Genomic DNA, 17,029 nt, shown 5'->3' on the forward strand with positions numbered 1-17,029 from the left:
GGCTGAGAACTATAAATATTTGGACTGTCAAGGGAACAAGAGATATGGGGATCACTCGAGAAAGTGACGTTGAGGTCAAGGATCATCCCTGATCTTATAAAATAGCAGAGCAGGCTCATGGGGCCATATGGTCTGCGCCTATTCCTTACATTCCAATGCACAGTATTCAAAACACTTCTACTTTGCTTGACTTTAGTCTATGCTCCCAGTTAGCATTAATTTAACACTAATGACAATACGTTTACTTGAAATGTCTTCATCAGAAATTCTAGAATTTAGACGTTAATTGAATAACTTAAGTCTTGGGATCAACAAATCTGCAGCAACTTGAACTTTTGTCAGTCAACAAAAGAGTACCTATTAAAACTGTTCCACCAGCCTGTTATGTACTCAGTGGTTTCTCTGGCTTGGAGATTCCACAGAGAAACTGCACTTTATCACAAAAATAATTTAGGGAAAAAAGAAATGTATTTGCAGGGGTCCTGTGTGGATTCCTGTTTTAATAAATGCCATTTTATAATCCAAACACTGGATTAGTGATGCAGGGCAATATCAACCAAGGAGATCCCATTACCAAGCATATCACACCTTAGCATTGCCTGAGGATGTAATTGTATAATGTGCCCTCGACTGACAAAGCTATTGTTCTTTAAAAACAAAAACAAAAAAACTGCAGATGCTGGAAATCCAAAACAAAAACAGAATTACCTGGAAAAACTCAGCAGGTCTGGCAGCATCGGCGGAGAAGAAAAGAGTTGACGTTTCGAGTCCTCATGACCCTTCGACAGAACTTGATTTCGAGTCCAAGAAAGAGCTGAAATATAAGCTGGTTTAAGTTGTGTGTGTGGGGGGCGGAGAGATAGAGAGACAGAGAGTTGGGGGTGTGTGGTTGTAGGGACAAACAAGCAGTGATAGCAAAAGATGTCAATGACAATAGTACAATAGAACACATAGGTGTTAAAGTTAAAGTTGGTGATATTATCTAAACGAATGTGCTAATTAAGAATGGATGGTAGGGCACTCAAGGTATAGCTCTAGTGGGGTTTTTTCTTTATGTAATGGAAATAGGTGGGAAAAGGAAAATCTTTATAATTTATAAAGGAGATATGGTGTTCTTTAATATTGCCTCTTACCTTACTTAACTATGCATTTCAACCTCAAACAGTGCTGCTAACAGAGAGGAGAGAGAAGCATCCACTCACTTATTTTGCCAGCATTGTATTTGTTATTACAGATCTGAGCTGCATCTGGCTTCAATTGATGGACTAGAAATCCATGTTCCTAAGGAAATAGCCAATTTTCTAGAAGAGGTTTCTCATTCCAGGTTTGTTGAATGCAGATACAAGGAAGCAAGAATGTTTTATCAGGTTAGTCTATGCACTAATAAATTCCCAACGATTATTATTATTATTATAATTATGGCCAAGTCCTGTTGCCATAAAAAGCTAAAACGCAAGAATAGAATCAGCATTTTTTTTAGATTTAACATCTAGCAACTAACGTTCTAGTGTATGTTGGAAATATTCCACAATTTTGGTGAAGTGGATGCACAATTTGAGATTCGGGTAGGGGCTGGAGAAGAGATTGGATTTGATCTTAATACACTTTGCCAAATTGTGAACACAATTTTTCACTATTGAGCTAAATAAATAGTGAAATAAAAGGAAGAGGAAAATGTAGTTCGAAATAGAAAAAATATTCTGGACATCAACTTGCGTAAATTGAAAAATCATTACTTTTTTGTTAATTTCAGTGTTTGGACTAGAGAGTTTAAATCAGGGCCAGTAAGATGTTTTTTAATGAATTCAGGTCTTGGAATCATAAATCTAAGTAGCTTTTGTCATGTTTTGAATTGAACTTTTATAAAGTTTATCATTAACTTATAGGGGAAAGTAATGATTGAGTACTTTGAGATTAGACAACTTTGGAGCGCACAAGCTGTTCTTAACTTGGAAATGGAGGTCAAAAAGTCAAAAGTACTGAGCTACATTACATTTACCCAAATTAATACAGTAAACCCACTGAGACACCTTAACGGAAATCCTGTCCAACAGATCACACAAACCAAACATATTTATAGTCATTTGCTAACTGTATGCTTGCTTTGTAAGTTTGCACTTAATTACCTGAACAATATATTGGTCTTGTTTCCCTAAGCAGCATGTCTTTTGTTGCCCAAGTTACCAGTATAATGGCTTCATATTTATTCCTCATTCACTAGCTTAATTACAACTTTAATATTATGTTTTTGTCAGTTTACTCATCACTGTGCCCTTGACATTGCTATTCATTGTTTGGGTGGGAGACATTATAATTAATATTTAACAACAAGTTATTCAAACAGGCCTGTTTACAGTCACATAACGAGGCTGGCTACATTCAGAAGGGTGTACCTATTTATAGTGGGTGGTTCACTGGTTACTCTGCTTTAAATCCCATACACAACTGTTTAATTATAGGTGTACCCTGAAGACACATCCCAAGGTGCTATGGAATTTAAGAAAAAGGCAAAGGATTTGCTTCATCGGGCTGCAAAGATATTGAATCGACAGGACGTGCCATTCTGGCTCAGCAGTGGAACGTGTCTAGGTAACGTACCATGTGCAAAATTTGGAATAGCTTTCTGAAAATGTGCTGAGATTTTCTTTGGAAATATACAATTTCAATTAATGATTTCAATTAAAACAAGGGGGAAAGGTTAGTGAAGATGTGAGAGTATTCAAACTCCCAGCAATCTGAGAAGTTAAGCAATCCCCTGTGGTTTGTGGAATGGAAGGACTAGAACAGTCTACAGTAATGAAATAAATGTAATAATTTTGGGTAGAAATTGCAACCATAAGGGGACAAATAGATGCAGATTAAAGAAGCTAAAAGATCTTAGAAAAAATTAACCTGCAATCAGTGGAATGGAGGAGCCTTGGGAATGACCATTAAACCATGAACTGGACCGAAATTGTGTACATCAGGTAACAAATAATTGTCCGTAAAGTATTAATTAATACATTTCGGATTTATAAAAGTTCAACACAAAGACCACATTAGGAAAAAGAATGGAGTCCCAGAGAGGCTGAAATGTTGCAAGGCAGAGATGATCTTAATGTAAGGACATTTGACTGAAACTTCAAGGACAAACTAAAGGATACAGATGTAAAAGTAACCAGCCTCAATTAAGATTAGTCTAGCATTTAGAAGAAAATTCCTCCCCCTTCTAAAGGCCCCACCCCACCACCCCCACCACTACTGAGTAGTGATTATATAGAGCAGACGCCCAACAATGGATATGGCTGAGTTGATCTTCTTCCTACTTAAAGAACCATGCCCTAAGAGGCCATGGCAACCATCGACATCCATTTGATTGGTCTATGATTATGCTTGGCAAAGTACTGCATTTGTTTGCCATTACCTGCTGCAGTATAGGCTGACTAGGAAACTCTCCTGTTCCAGCTGAGTTTATGCTGACTGCTGTTCGGAAGAGCAAGTAAGGTTGGTGGTTCCAGTTCACGGTGCTTCTTTTTTGCAGTTGGTTGGGGTGGGGGGGGCTGCAGAGTTGAATGGTAGGAATGTGGGTACAGAATAATATTAGTTTTACCTGAAGACCTTTGACGACCAGTGAATATTTGTGCAAGGATTAAGTAGTTGGAAGTCTGTGTAGACAGCCTGTTGAAAGAGTGGGTTTTCATGCGTTGAATGATTCTGATTTTGTAATAAAAACAGAAAATGCGGGAAAAACTCAGCAGGTCTGGCAGCATCTGTGGAGAGAGAAACAGAGTTAACATTTCGAGTCCATGGCCAGAATTTTCCCATTGGTGTGTGGGGGCGGGCCCCACACATTGACGTGTAAAATGATGCGCGGTGACGTTGGGCAAATGTCTTGACATCACCAAGCACCATTGCGATATTTAGGTGGGCGGGCACGCAGCGTTCTCAGATGCGCACCCATCATTAATTAATCACCCAGTTAAGGCCCTTGAGGCAGCAATTGTCTGCTATTTTACAGGGCCCTTGTGATCTTCAGGACGTCGCACGGGCGCAACAGGCAGGCGGGTAGAAGACATTTATATAAACCTCATCCACGGGCAGGATAAGGGGTGACTGGGGTCGCAAATGTTATCTTTCAGGTATTTAAGTGTGAAAGTTAATGTGTGAGCAGGAATACTGCAAAACTCATACCAGCTGCTTGGACAGAAGGTCAGGACTCTACGGTAAAGATCATTTTTGGGGCCTGCAGCTTTCAGGAAACCTTCCCTTAGCCTGGGAATGGAAGTTGTGATCTCCACTGGAGGCACCTCCTCTGAGGAAGAAGGGAGGGCCAGAAGGGGGAGGAGGCCAGGAGCCCACATTCAGCCTCCAGGGGAGCCACCTTTGGGAGGAGAGATGCAGGCACAAGGGGCGCAGGGTCAACAGGAAGTCCAAGGCAGAAGGGGCCGCAGAAGACGCCACTATCCTGCTGCCAGGGTATACAGACGGCGAAACATTTACCTCAACATGTCTGAGGTACAGTGCTGAAGGAGGCTATGTCTCTCAAGGGAGACAGTCACCTCCATTTGTCAGATGATATGCCCTGAAATCTCTGCAAACTGTGTGGGTAGGCACCCCATGCCAGTGGCGCTAAAGGTCACAGCTGCCCCCAACTTCTATGCCTCTGGCTCTTTCCAGGGCTTGGTAGGTGCTCCCTGCGGAGTTTTCCAATCAGCTGTCCACACTTGTATCAAGCAGGTGACAGATGCTCTGTTCAGGCATGCATTGACTTTCATCCACTACCGCTGGGACGAGGCCAGACAAACAGAGCGAGCCAGAGGCTTCGCGGCCATTGCTGGCTTCCCCCGCATCCAGGGTGCTATAGACTGTACACATGTGGCCATCAAGGCGCCAGCGGATGAGCCCGGTGCCTTCGTCAACAGGAAGGATTCCACTCCATGAACATGCAGATAGTGTGTGATCACAGGATGCAGATTCTGCAAGTTTATGCAAGGTACCCAGGCAGCTCCCACGACGCTTACATCCTCAGACGCCCAGGTGTTGAGGCTCTTCAGTGCTCCAGCCCGGCTGGATGGATGGCTGCTGGGTGACAAGGACTATCCCCTCAGAAGGTGGCTCATGATGCCTCTCCGCCATCCAAGAACAGAGGCTGAGCAGCAGTACAATAAGAGCCAGGGCAACACAAGGGCTGTGGTGGAGAGAACCATCAGTCTTTTCAAGATGCGCTTCTGATGCCTGGACTGCTCAGGGGGTGCACGCTGATAGTGGTTGCATGCTGCGCTCTCCATAATCTGGTGCTGGAAAAGGGCGACGCAGTGGATGAGGAAGACATAGATGCAGTTGCTCCAGATGCACACGATGAGTCCGGCATTGAGTCCGAGGATGAGCACGCACAGGAGAATGCTGAGGGGATAGACGCTGACCTGGGCATACTCCAGGGAGGCAGGGTCACCCGGGAGGCTTTAATCCAAAGAACCTTCAGCTAGTCTACCACAGATGGATCTTCAACACACACCAGGGCTGCAGGCTCCATACTCAATACATGAGTGTTAAATCAGCCTGGATAGGAACATTAACTAAGGCCCTTGTCAATAAAGCTCAATATCAAACAACTCACAACATCATGGATTCCCGTCCACTTGCAGAAGTAAGGAATCACCTGGAGGCATGGCAGCATGTCAGAATTCATTGAGGGAACAAATGTAACTTCATAAACCAAAAGAAAAGGTGTTGGACATCACACCCAAGTCTTCCAGAAAGTACTATGAGCCAACATAAAAGCACCAGTGAGAAACCCGTGGTGTGCCTAAGGTGCCTTAAATTTATGCTCATGGGTGCTCCATCTATGTGCTGGGAGTGGCATCTGAGACAGCCTGCTCACTGTGCTGTCCTGTCGGTCTCGATGACCTTGGCAGAGGTCCTCTGGCTCATGGAGCCTGTGCTGGTCCTGCCTGGGAGGGAGCGGCCAGTTCCACAGCTGGCATCTCCCCAGTTGCCGCAGCCTGATCGGATGCCATGGTCACTGGCAGAGGGGCGGAGGGGCTGCTGCCCTCATCTGGACCGCCCTGAGAGGAGCCCGTGTAGACGACAGGCAGCTTTGGACCTCCCTGCTCAATGTAGAGGGATGGGCACCGAGCTGGGATACTTGGTGCCCAAACCATCTCCCACACGGGCAATTACCAGCTGAGGTCAATGCCGTTGTGAGGGCCTGCAGGTCCGAGCGCAACCCCAGGAGGCCTTGATTGAAGGAGCATCTCCATGAGAGTCGCCACTCTCTCCATGGAGGAAGCAGGGTGCTCGGCAATGAGGCTCAATGCATTGGTGATGCTCCGCGTGGACTCCTCAAGCATGGGCACCAAGCCACGCATAGCCTTATGTATCTCCGCCAGAACCTCCCGCATACCCTGCTGCACTTCCAGCGTTTGCTGCCTCACGGGTGACTCCAGAGGCACGTCATCAGTCACCGACTGAGCATGTGCCTGGTCTCCAGCAATCCTCCGACTGCCGGTGCCCTGGGCACTCTCTGTCTCTGCCCGCACCTCAAGTGAGTGTGAAGTGCCCTCACCGCCGTGCCCTGGGACACTAGCCGAAGATCTAATTCCCACCTTTGTGCTAGTATCTGCGCTGTTGCCTGCCTGGCAGAGATGGTGTGATGGTGGTGAGTGGATTTCCTCTGTGCCCTCAGGGGTGGACCTCCAGCCTGGCCTGTCCCAATGGCCTTCCATCCAGCCTAGCCTGTCCCAGTGGCCTTCCCTCCAGTCTGGCCTGACCCGCTGGCCCACCCTCTGGACTTGCATGATGCACAGTAGTCCTCTGCTGTGCTCTTCTCCCTGCCATTGTGAGCAGCCTTGCTAAGGCTGCCAGGCCTTCATTTAAACAGGCTGCCAGGTCACCATTGGACCCGGCAGTCTATGCATGCCCACCACCGCCCATCCACTCCCGCTATCCTTGGGAGTTGAGAAATGTGTTGTGCTAGCCTTAATTGGCCCACCCGTGTAAAATGGCAGCGCAGACCTGATCGCGGGCACCAATCAGGCTCGCTCCTGCACGGCCCACCCAACATGGGGAAAATTCTCCCCCATGTGTTTTTTTCAAATAGAAATATTTTCAGTTCTGTAGCGCCTTTCATGTCCTCAGGACACCCCAAAACGCTTCACAGCCCCTGATGTACTTTTGAAGTGCAGTCACTGTTTTAATGTAGGAAAGTGTAGAAAACATAATTTAGCAGGTAGAATCTTTGGGATGGAAGGAAAAAGGATAAAACTACAAAAGGGAATATTGGCAGGCAGAAGACAAAAAGGCTTTGAAGAGAAGGGGAGTTCAGAAGAATGGAAAGAGATTAGAAAAGAGGAAATTACGTTGCTAATTTCCAGACAGCACTTCCAGTGGAACTGGAGATCTGTTAGGACTTTTCAACGTTATTATGGTAGGTGAAATTGTGGGGTTATTATTATTTCCCCTTTCAGAAACAAAGTGATGTTTTGATCATTGCAGCCAAGCAAGCTTTGGGAAAGTGATGTTGGACTCAGAAATAAAACAAGCTGCTGCAAGTGACATGAAGTCCAAACATGGCCTTTTGACGTTGTTACAAATTGTTTGATATTTTGGACTTGAGTAGTGGAAGCCGACAATGATTAATGCTGCCCTAAGTTTTTATTTCTGATTTTTCTAGGGTGGTTCAGACAATGTAATATCATCCCATACAGTAAAGATGTGGATTTGGGAATATTGATAAAGGATTATAAGGCTGACATTATCACAGCGTTCCAGAGGGCTGGACTTCCATTGAAACATAAGTTTGGTAAAGTGAGTCCACTGCATGATTTGCTACGTCATCATGAATCATATATTTCTTAGATAATTTAACATTTTTTGTCAATGATTAAGTGCTTTACACCTATTAGAATCGGTTTCAATCAAGAGTTTCTGAAGACAAAAACCACATTATTAGCTCAAGTATTATTTAAAGTTGATTGCCAAGACAGTCACAAATCCTGTTAAGTGAGCAGTAGCAATTAGCTCAATTCCTCCAATCATAATACAAGTAGGAAAAGCTACGTTAAAGCAATCCGTTTGCTTATAAAGCTATAAACCAACAAATGGCAACTACTATAAAACCAGCCAAGTCTTCAACGGTCAGGTTGTTTCCTCATATACACCAATAAGTACGGCTTAAAAATACCACAGGTACATTAATAGTAATATAATACTGGAAAAAAAAATGAATTAGCATGTTCGACGTGCTTCCAAGAAGTTTCTCCAGTACAGACCTGCCCATTCTATGAACCCTGGTGCTCAAATTCTGTTGTAAACCCAGCATTTAGACTATTCCACTGGGCTGTAAAGTTTTAGCTCCTGTTGGTGCGCTGTATGGTTGAGTGAGCACAAGAGAGAGATACATCATCAGAGTTTTAAGGTTTCACCCTTCTGGAACATGTTACATAAGCCTATATTGTAAAAAATAATAATGAGGCAGCAGGAACAGTGAATAAAAAATGTATTCCAATAATGTCAGCAGTTGAAACTTTCAGTGGTATGCGTTAAAGATGCTGTTTGAGGCAAAGTTTTTTTTTGCAGATGAGAGAACCTCCCCCTTTTTGCTGGGATTAGAGGGAGATGCTTTGCTGCCCAGATGCTGTGGCTGTCAGCTGAGGAAAATGACCACATGCTCATGAAACTCTCAAGAGGGGAGAAAAGCCCTCTGGAGCAGCACTGCATAAAAAAGAAGGGCAGAAGTTTCCAGCCCCACCCGCTGGTGGGATCTTCCAGTCCCGCTGAAGTCAATGGGGATTTGAATGGGCTTGCTGCATTGCCACAAGGGGCACACTATGCCGCGCGTGGGGTGGGGGGGTGGGGTGGTGTGGTGTGGTGGGGGTGGGGGGTGCGTTGATGGTGGTGCTGCTGGAAAATCCTGGCCCAAATTTCAGTAAGAACTAAAAGTTCACTGTTGGCAATAAAAGGGTAAATAACTCTTCTTTTCCATTTTACCCAATGCTTTATTCTGCTGGTATTTCAGACCAGGATTTTTTCGCCCCGCCTGTCACCAGGATCTTCTGGTCCCGTCGAAAGTCGGTGGACTTTTGTCTGGCCAGCCACGCCCCCACCATCAGCCCCACTGGCAGTGGGGCTGCAAAATCCCAGCCTCAGAGTTTGTTTCCTGTGGAAAAGCTTCTTTTGCTTTCTGGGTCTGCAGGCAATTTGGGTCAAATTGAACACTTTAGTAAATCCAGAAAAAAAGTTTAGATTCTAATCAGAACCTGTTTCAACTGGGCTCGGATCAGACGACAGTACCTCCCATTAATTAAAGCAAAGCAGAGTCTTATTTAACCCTGATCTCACCAAAATGTTAGGGAATCTAAAATTAACTCAGTCCGACCTTTTTATATTGTGTTTTGTTTCAGGAGGAGGACAGTCTAGAGCTTTCCTTTCAGGCAGCGGATGTGAAACTGGATATCTTCTTCTTCTATGAAGAGGATGATTACATGTGGAATGGAGGAACCCAGGCCAAAACTGGCAAAAAATTCAAGTATGTTGCTAACATTTATTTACTTCAACATGCAGTCAATATTCCCTCTATTTTTTTCCATCTGTGTGAGGAATTAATTTTGTTAGTTGCACCAATATTAAGAAAATGTGTGAATGTACACCACCAGGGGAAACAAAAAACCTATATATAATATATATTTACCAGATAGTTACCGTTGCTATGGAAGATGAAAGAATACCACCCCTAGCCATTGACACAGTAACATGCTGGTTCGCAAATTACCAGATTTACTGAGTTCAATTTTACACTTACCATGGGGCCATTTGAATTCATGACCTCTAGCTTTAAAGTTCAGTACCATAACCACTACACCACCATACATGAGAGAGATGTGTGTTAGTTTTTATAATGTTGCTTGTACTTTAGTCATTTGACAGAAGAAATTGGTAGCTGTGGCTAAAGACTAGGATCTTTTGTTTCAATTTGACAAACTCGAAATAGAAAGAGCTGAGGAGGCTCACCTTTTGAATTGATAGAAAATGTGGAAAAGGCAACTTTTATTTTTTCAGCTTATTGAGAGTTTACTTAAAACTACTATGAATAGTGAAGGAAACAGCTTATTCACTTCTTCACATCAACAAACATAATCAGGCAGAGGTAAAGAGTGTCTATGAATTTGCAGAGGTTGGTTCTTGTGAACTGGAGGGTGAAAGTCAGAGAGAGAGTGTCCACGTAAGTCAAGTGAATATTGAAGCAGGGGGATTCCATCTGGGAACTGGGGAAGAGAGCATTGTAGTGATGAGAGAATGAAATTGCAGGAGGGAGAGTGACTGTAGTGGTAGTTTTTGGGGAAGTAGTAGCATTTATTCCGCCTACGGATTTTTTAGATTAAAAATCTATGAATTATGTAATAATAAACCAGTTCACCATTTTTAAAGTAACTGTCTCTCACAATGCATACAGAAGTGAATTGAGTCGATTGAGCATTTGGAAGTATGCATGGTTTAAAATGTCCCGTGAAACAACCTCACAAGAATCTTTGTGTTATTGTTTGGAAATCTGGACTAGGAATCTAAAACTTTTCACAAACTCTTTAGAAATGTCTTTGTGTTTTTAATGTGTTGAATGTCTTTGGGATTAATCTTCCTTTAATAATTCTACAAAACCAGCTGCAGCAGAATTACTAGATAAGTGGTATTAACTGGCCCAAAAATCCTGTTACTAACTCTTACTGATTCAATAACTCTTAATATCTTACTAACTCTTTCAGCTTACCTCCTGTTCACCACCTCTCGCCTCTCTGACTCACCAACTCTTCCACTTACTGCCTCCCTCACCCACTCACCCCTTCCCTCTCTGACCCTCTGGACTCACCGACCCTCCTGCTGACTGTTTCCCTCCTCCAACCTTCTCTCTCATTGCCTCCCTCTCCAACATCCATGCTTACCACTTCCCTCTGCCGACTTCCCTGCTCGCCACCTCCCTCTCCAACATTTCCACTCATGCTTCTCTCCCCCAAGTGGGAACTGAAGACTTTGGGAGGATGTCTGCTTGCTGTTAACTTTCAAGGAGTCAGCTGGTGTGCATTAGCCAGGCTGAGTGATAGGTTTGGGCACCAGGAACTAACATGAGTGAATTTCAGCTGTTAATTCCACCTGATTAATCATGTCAGGCTTGGCTCTTGTCCATTAATTTCCTGTCGTCGAGGTGTCTATCAGTTCTTTGCCTGCGGGCTGTAGTGGCAGTAAACATCATTTAACTATCAGGCTGTGTGCAGCTGTAAGTGTATGGCACTTGATGGACTGTTGCCTAGCTGTGCAGGCATGCACCTGAGAGGAAACACTGCTCTTGGTTCTCTGCTGAAGGCAATTTCTAAACAATTAGTAACTTGCTGTAAGATGATATATACAATGCAAAATAATGTCTACTAACCATTGCTTTTGACTTCACAGTTTACCAAAAGTAAAGACAGAAGATGCATACATATTGCATCTGTAATGGCAGCATGTATGTTGAACACAGTACATGCTGTGCCCTACAGAAACCACTCATTCTCTACATGCATGTCTCATCCTGACTTACAGCAGGAACAGAAATATTGGCAGAATCTTGCCCTTGTCAGCAGGGGTGGTCGGGAAGCCGGCCACCACCCGCGATCTGGGCCGGAAGGCAATTTCACGCTGGCAGACTATATAGGGCCTGCTCAGCATGAAATGCGAGTGGCAGCTCTCAGTGCTGCCTTTGTGGGTGTGGAGAAGTGGGGAGTGGGGTGAGTGTGAACTTCGTGCATGCACACGAGTGCGAACTTCATAATCTCCCTAAGAGGCACCGCTGCCTCAGGAAGATGAAGCATTTTCAAAAAAAAATAAAGAAATAAATAATATGAAAAACATGCCCCCTTATGATCCTGTCACACGAGCGGGGACATGTTATTAATCAAACTTTAAATTTTTTATTTTTATTTGCTTTAGGAAACCTCATCCCGCCCATGGATGAGGTTTCCAAAAAAGTGCTGAGACCACTTGGCCTTTTTGCCTATCTACCAACTGTAAGGTTGGGCGGGCAGCGAAAAATTTACTTCAGTAACCTTGTTAATGGCCTTAACAGGTCTTTTAATTGTCGTTGGGCACGCTGCCGAATCTGGCGTGCGCCTGCCGAACGAAATATCACGCAACTGCGCGTTGATGTTGGGAGGCTCGCCTGATATCAACACACGTCATTTTATGCTCGAGCGGGTCAGGCTTGCGCACGTCTGCCGAGCTAAAAATTTTGTCAGCAGGCTGTGCTTTTCTTTAAGGGTATCAGGATAACATTTTTAAGTACTCTGGTGTAGACTGTTTTCTTCATGATGCAGTGCATATGGGTCTTGCATTCTGAGTTGGGTGTGGAGCAAGAACAGCAGGGCCCTACCACTGACTACTAAAGGAATCAAAGGCTGACTCAGGTCACATACCTGGGTATCGCTTATTTAAAAAGAAAAAAATCCAAGGGTTAAGCGCGAGCCTGATAATGTGCCTCATAAAGATGGTGTCATTATTATAAATTTTCTTTTATTCGTTCATGGGATGTGGGTGTCGATGGCTAGGCTGGCATTTATTGCCCATCCCCAATTGCCCTTGCTCAGAGGGCGTTTTAAGAGTCAACCATACTGCTGTGGGTCTGGTGTCATATGTAGGCCAGACTGGGTAAGGACGGCAGATTTCATTCCCTAAAAGACATTAGTGAACCAGATGGATTTTTACAACAATCGGCAATGGTTTCATGGTCATCATCAAACTTTTAATTCCAGATTTTTATTGAATTCAAATTCCCCCATCTGCCGCGGTGGGATTTGAACCTGGGCCCCCAGAGCATTACCCCGGGCCTGTGGAGTTTTAGTCCAGTGATGATACCACTATTTCTTCGCCTCTCTGCAAACTGCCATTTAGCTTAACTGTACCATTTTTAAAAAAATTCTCTGCCTTCTAAGCTAGTAATAATTTTTTTTCAACTTAACTCCACTTTTTGTTTTTATGTTAAAAACCTGAAACAGGACATTTTAAATTATTAAAAGCTGACTTTGAGTCATTACGAATATGGGGGTGACTTTCTCTTCTTCATGATGTGTATCCATTGCTTGTTTGTAAAAGCAGTCTCCAGATCATAGAAGTGCTCTGCTGTTCACACTATCTTACGTCTATTCCATAGAACAATCCCTGTTGCAGATTGTTTTTTGCTTCATTTTAATGGAGCTTAAGCAGCTTCTCCCCTTGCGAGATAGCACTGAATCCTACTTTTTCATAAGCTGCCTGTTGGTTAGAAAAATATTGGGCAGAGTGGGATGTAAGGGATTTTTCTTTTCTCTATTTTTAATATTTTTAAAAGTTGAGGCGATCTCCCTGAGGCTGCACTTAGCCTCAGGGAGATGAGTACGCTCTTTCATGTACATGCGCGAAAGAGGGCACTCTCGATTTTAGGGATTCCTCCCCCCACCCGCACAGGGAGCGCATAGCGCTTCCCGGCGGACATCACACTGGGCGGGCCTTAATTGGCCCCCCCCCCATGTAAAATGGCGGTGCAGCCCAGATCGCTGGCGGCAGTTGGCTCCGCGCCCACCAGCGATTGGGTCAGGCCCACCCGCCCGACAAACAGAAAATTCTGCCCATTGTGTTTTACTGTTGGATTTATTTTAAAACTGCTGTTAACTTAAATAATTCACATTTTGAATCATTTCCATGAATTCCAGGGACGGTGCAGACTCACTGGGCCGAAGGGCCTCTTCTGCATTGTGTGATTCTGGAATTTTACAGCCTTGTTGCAGTGGGGGTGGGGCTGTAAAATGTGGAGAGCTGTTCATAAGTCCTTTGACTTCGGTGGGACTGTAAAATCCCATCAGCGTAAAATTCCGCCCCAGATTTCTTTTTGCAACAAAGACCAAGCATCACAAAAGGTTTGTTCCTCCTCATATTTCAGTAGGTGGTTTTCCTCTCGTTTGTTATTTTGCTCGTCCAGCTTCAGGCATCTGAAATGTTTGGCTCAATGTGTAAAGCATAAGTACCACTTACACCAAGCTAAATATTCAGTCCTGGCCACGTCAGTTTGTATAACCTCAGCATGAGCAGCAACTCTGTCTGGATTTCCTCAGTTTGAGACCAGCTCAACTACTGGTTGAACCATCTCTGACTGCCCTGGAATCAGAGAGGGAGAGCTTGCCAGATGGTCTAATAGAGACATGTGGTTCATATCAGCAATTAAAGCACCTTTCAAGGTAGTCAGACATCCTAAGTTGCTTCACGGGAGGGTTATCAAATAAAATTTGACACCAGGCTGCGCAAGGAGATATTAGGATAGGTGACCAGAAGCTTGGTCAAAGAAGCAGGTTTTAAGGAGCCTCTTAAAGATGGAAAAAGAGGCATAGAGGTTTAGGGAGGGAATTACAGAGCTTTGGAAACAAAGGAAATCAGGGATGTGCAAGAGACCAGAGTTAGAGGAACATGGGGTTCTCAGAGTAGGTCTTTAGACCTTTTTAGTTGTAGGGCTGGAGGAAGTTACAAAATAACTGGTTACTGTGCGGGGTCAAGTCAAAATGGTTGATTCACAGAGACCAGTGAGTGTTATTAGAGTATTGCATTATTTTTTTATTAAATGAGAAAATTATTTTTAAAAATTAATGAAACCAAATGTTGATTTATACCTCAAAACAACACAAAGTACTGCAGATGCTGGAAATCTGAAATAATAACAGGAAATGCTGGAAATACTCAGCAGGTGCGTCAGCATCTTTGGAGAGAGAAACCGAGTTAATGTTTCATGTCTATGACATTAAATGACAAAAGGGATGACGATGCAAGGCCAAAGGGAGTGGCAATGGGACAAGTAAAGAAACAAAAGGTGTGTCATGGGGAACAAAAAGCTCAGCAGTTCTGACAGCATCTGCAGAGAGGAATACAGTTAACGTTTCGAGTCCGAATGACTCTTCGTCAGAACTAAGGAAAAATAGAAAAGAGGACAGACCAAAGGTGTTTTTTTTTACCTTAGGTCTGTCCGCAAGCATGACCCAGTCCTCCCTGTCGCTTGCCATTTCAACACTCCACCCTGCTTACATGCCCACATGTCCGTCCTTGGCCTGCTGCATTGTTCCAGTGAAGCTCAATGCAAACTGGAGGAATATCACCTCATCTTCCGACTAGGCACTTTACAGCCTTCTGGACTGAATATTGAGTTCAACAACTTTAGATCATGAACTTTCTCCTCCATCCCCACCCCCTTTCCGATCCCCCTTTTTCCAATAATTGATTTAGATTTTTCTTTTCCCATCTATTTCCATTATTTTTAAATGTATTTCCATCCATTGTTTTATCTCTACCTTTTAGCCTTTTGCGATTCCTTCACCCCACCCCAACCCCACTAAGGCTATCTGTACCTTGCTTGTCCTGCTTTCTACCCTTAATTAGCACATTCCTTTAGAAAATATCACCACCTTCAACACCCTTTTGTCTGTGACATCTTTTGGCAATCTCCACCTATCACTGGCACTCTATCCAGCTCTACCTGTCCCACCCCCCTTAAACCAGCTTATATTTCACCTCTTTTCTATTTTTCCTTAGTTCTGATGAAGAGTCATTCGGACTCGAAATGTTAACTGTATTCCTCTCTGCAGATGCTGTTAGACCTGCTGAGTTTTTCCAGGTATTTTTGTGTTTGTTCTAGATTTCCAGCATCCGCAGTATTTTGCTTTTATCTTAGTGTGTCTAGGGGAGGTGTGAATATCAGGATCCTGAATAGCAGCTATCCAAAGTAAAGTAAACGAAATTAGAGAGAAAAAAACAAACCAGCAAAGAAACAAAACAAAATGGGAGCAGAGATTACAAACTAAAACTGTTGAACTCAATGTTGGCTCCAGAAGCCTGTAAAGTGCCCAGTCAAAAGATGAGGTGCTGTTCCTCAAGTTTTCATTGAGTTTAATTGACCATGGACAGAAACGTCAGAGTGGGAGCAAGGTGGAGAATTAAGATGATAGGTGACTGGAAGCGCGGGATCATGCTTGCAGACTGAATGGAGGTGTTCTGCAAAGCGATCACCCGGTCTCCGTCTGCATTGATTTTATAGTTTTGTACAAGTATCCTACTGCCAATACTATGTTTGCTTATTCTGGTTTCTTATTTCCTTACCAAATTGTTTTTGCAGATACATATTTCCTAAATTTACCCTGTGCTGGACTGAATTTCTGGAACTGAAAGTACGCGTCCCCTGCAAAACACTCCCGTATGTGGAAGCAAACTATGGCAAGAACTGGGAAATCCCTGTAACCAGTTGGGATTGGAAAAGTTCACCAGCAAATGTGCAAGAAAATGGCATTTGGCCTATTGGAGACTGGGATGAAGTCATCCAGATACACTGAGCATGGCTGAAACAAAATTGGGGGTGGGGTTGGGTATGGGATAAAGGAGGAGCATTGATGCAACAAATGAACCAGAACTACATGGAAAAGGGCGACTTTAATGTTTGATTCTCTCCACTGAGAGGATTACTAATCACAGCACCTGGAGCTGATCAGGTGAAGGCTGTCCATTGGCATTAATAGTGGTAAAGGTTTCCCTCCGAATAAAGTAAGCCTCTTATGACATAGAAAGGCAGTTTGCAGACTGAATTTCCCGAAACAGACCAGACATTTAGAAACTACATTAATCAAGCCTTAAATTTCATGTTTAGAATAACATTCTGCCAGTGAAAGTTGTGGATTGGAACTATTTTGTAAATGTTGTGCTACTGAATGCTTTTTTACTTCAGATTAAAATGTTAACTTATTCATATTTTAAATTATATATTTATGCATGAACAAAATTCTACAGTTTAAATTAGCAGATAGGTTTTGGAAACTACACAGGCAACTCCTGGATACAGGCGCTGAGTGCGAGGCGCTGAGTGCGAGGCGCTGAGTGCGAGGCGCTGAGTGCGAGGCGCTGAGTGCGAGGCGCTGAGTGCGAGGCGCCGAGACGCTGAGTGCGAGGCGCCGAGACGCTGAGTGCGAGGCGCCGAGACGCTGAGTGCGAGGCGCCGAGACGCTGAGTGCGAGGCGCCGAG

General features: G+C 43.9%; 1 protein-coding gene across 2 annotated transcripts in view; it reads left to right on the forward strand.

Annotated features, from left to right (window-relative positions):
- The window catches only part of fktn (fukutin), a 28,695-nt gene extending 11,942 nt beyond the window's left edge, over window positions 1–16,753 (forward strand). For both annotated transcript variants that reach the window (XM_041185531.1, XM_041185532.1), the window contains exons 6-10: window positions 1,235–1,367; window positions 2,460–2,589; window positions 7,652–7,785; window positions 9,381–9,505; window positions 16,133–16,753. In XM_041185531.1, the coding sequence (XP_041041465.1) occupies window positions 1,235–1,367; window positions 2,460–2,589; window positions 7,652–7,785; window positions 9,381–9,505; window positions 16,133–16,346 (736 nt within the window). In that variant the 3' untranslated portion in view covers window positions 16,347–16,753. The remainder of the gene's footprint in view (window positions 1–1,234; window positions 1,368–2,459; window positions 2,590–7,651; window positions 7,786–9,380; window positions 9,506–16,132) is intronic.
- The last annotated feature ends 276 nt before the right edge of the window (window positions 16,754–17,029 follow it).

Source organism: Carcharodon carcharias, chromosome 4 (assembly GCF_017639515.1).
Source record: "Carcharodon carcharias isolate sCarCar2 chromosome 4, sCarCar2.pri, whole genome shotgun sequence".
Lineage (NCBI taxonomy): Eukaryota > Metazoa > Chordata > Chondrichthyes > Lamniformes > Lamnidae > Carcharodon > Carcharodon carcharias.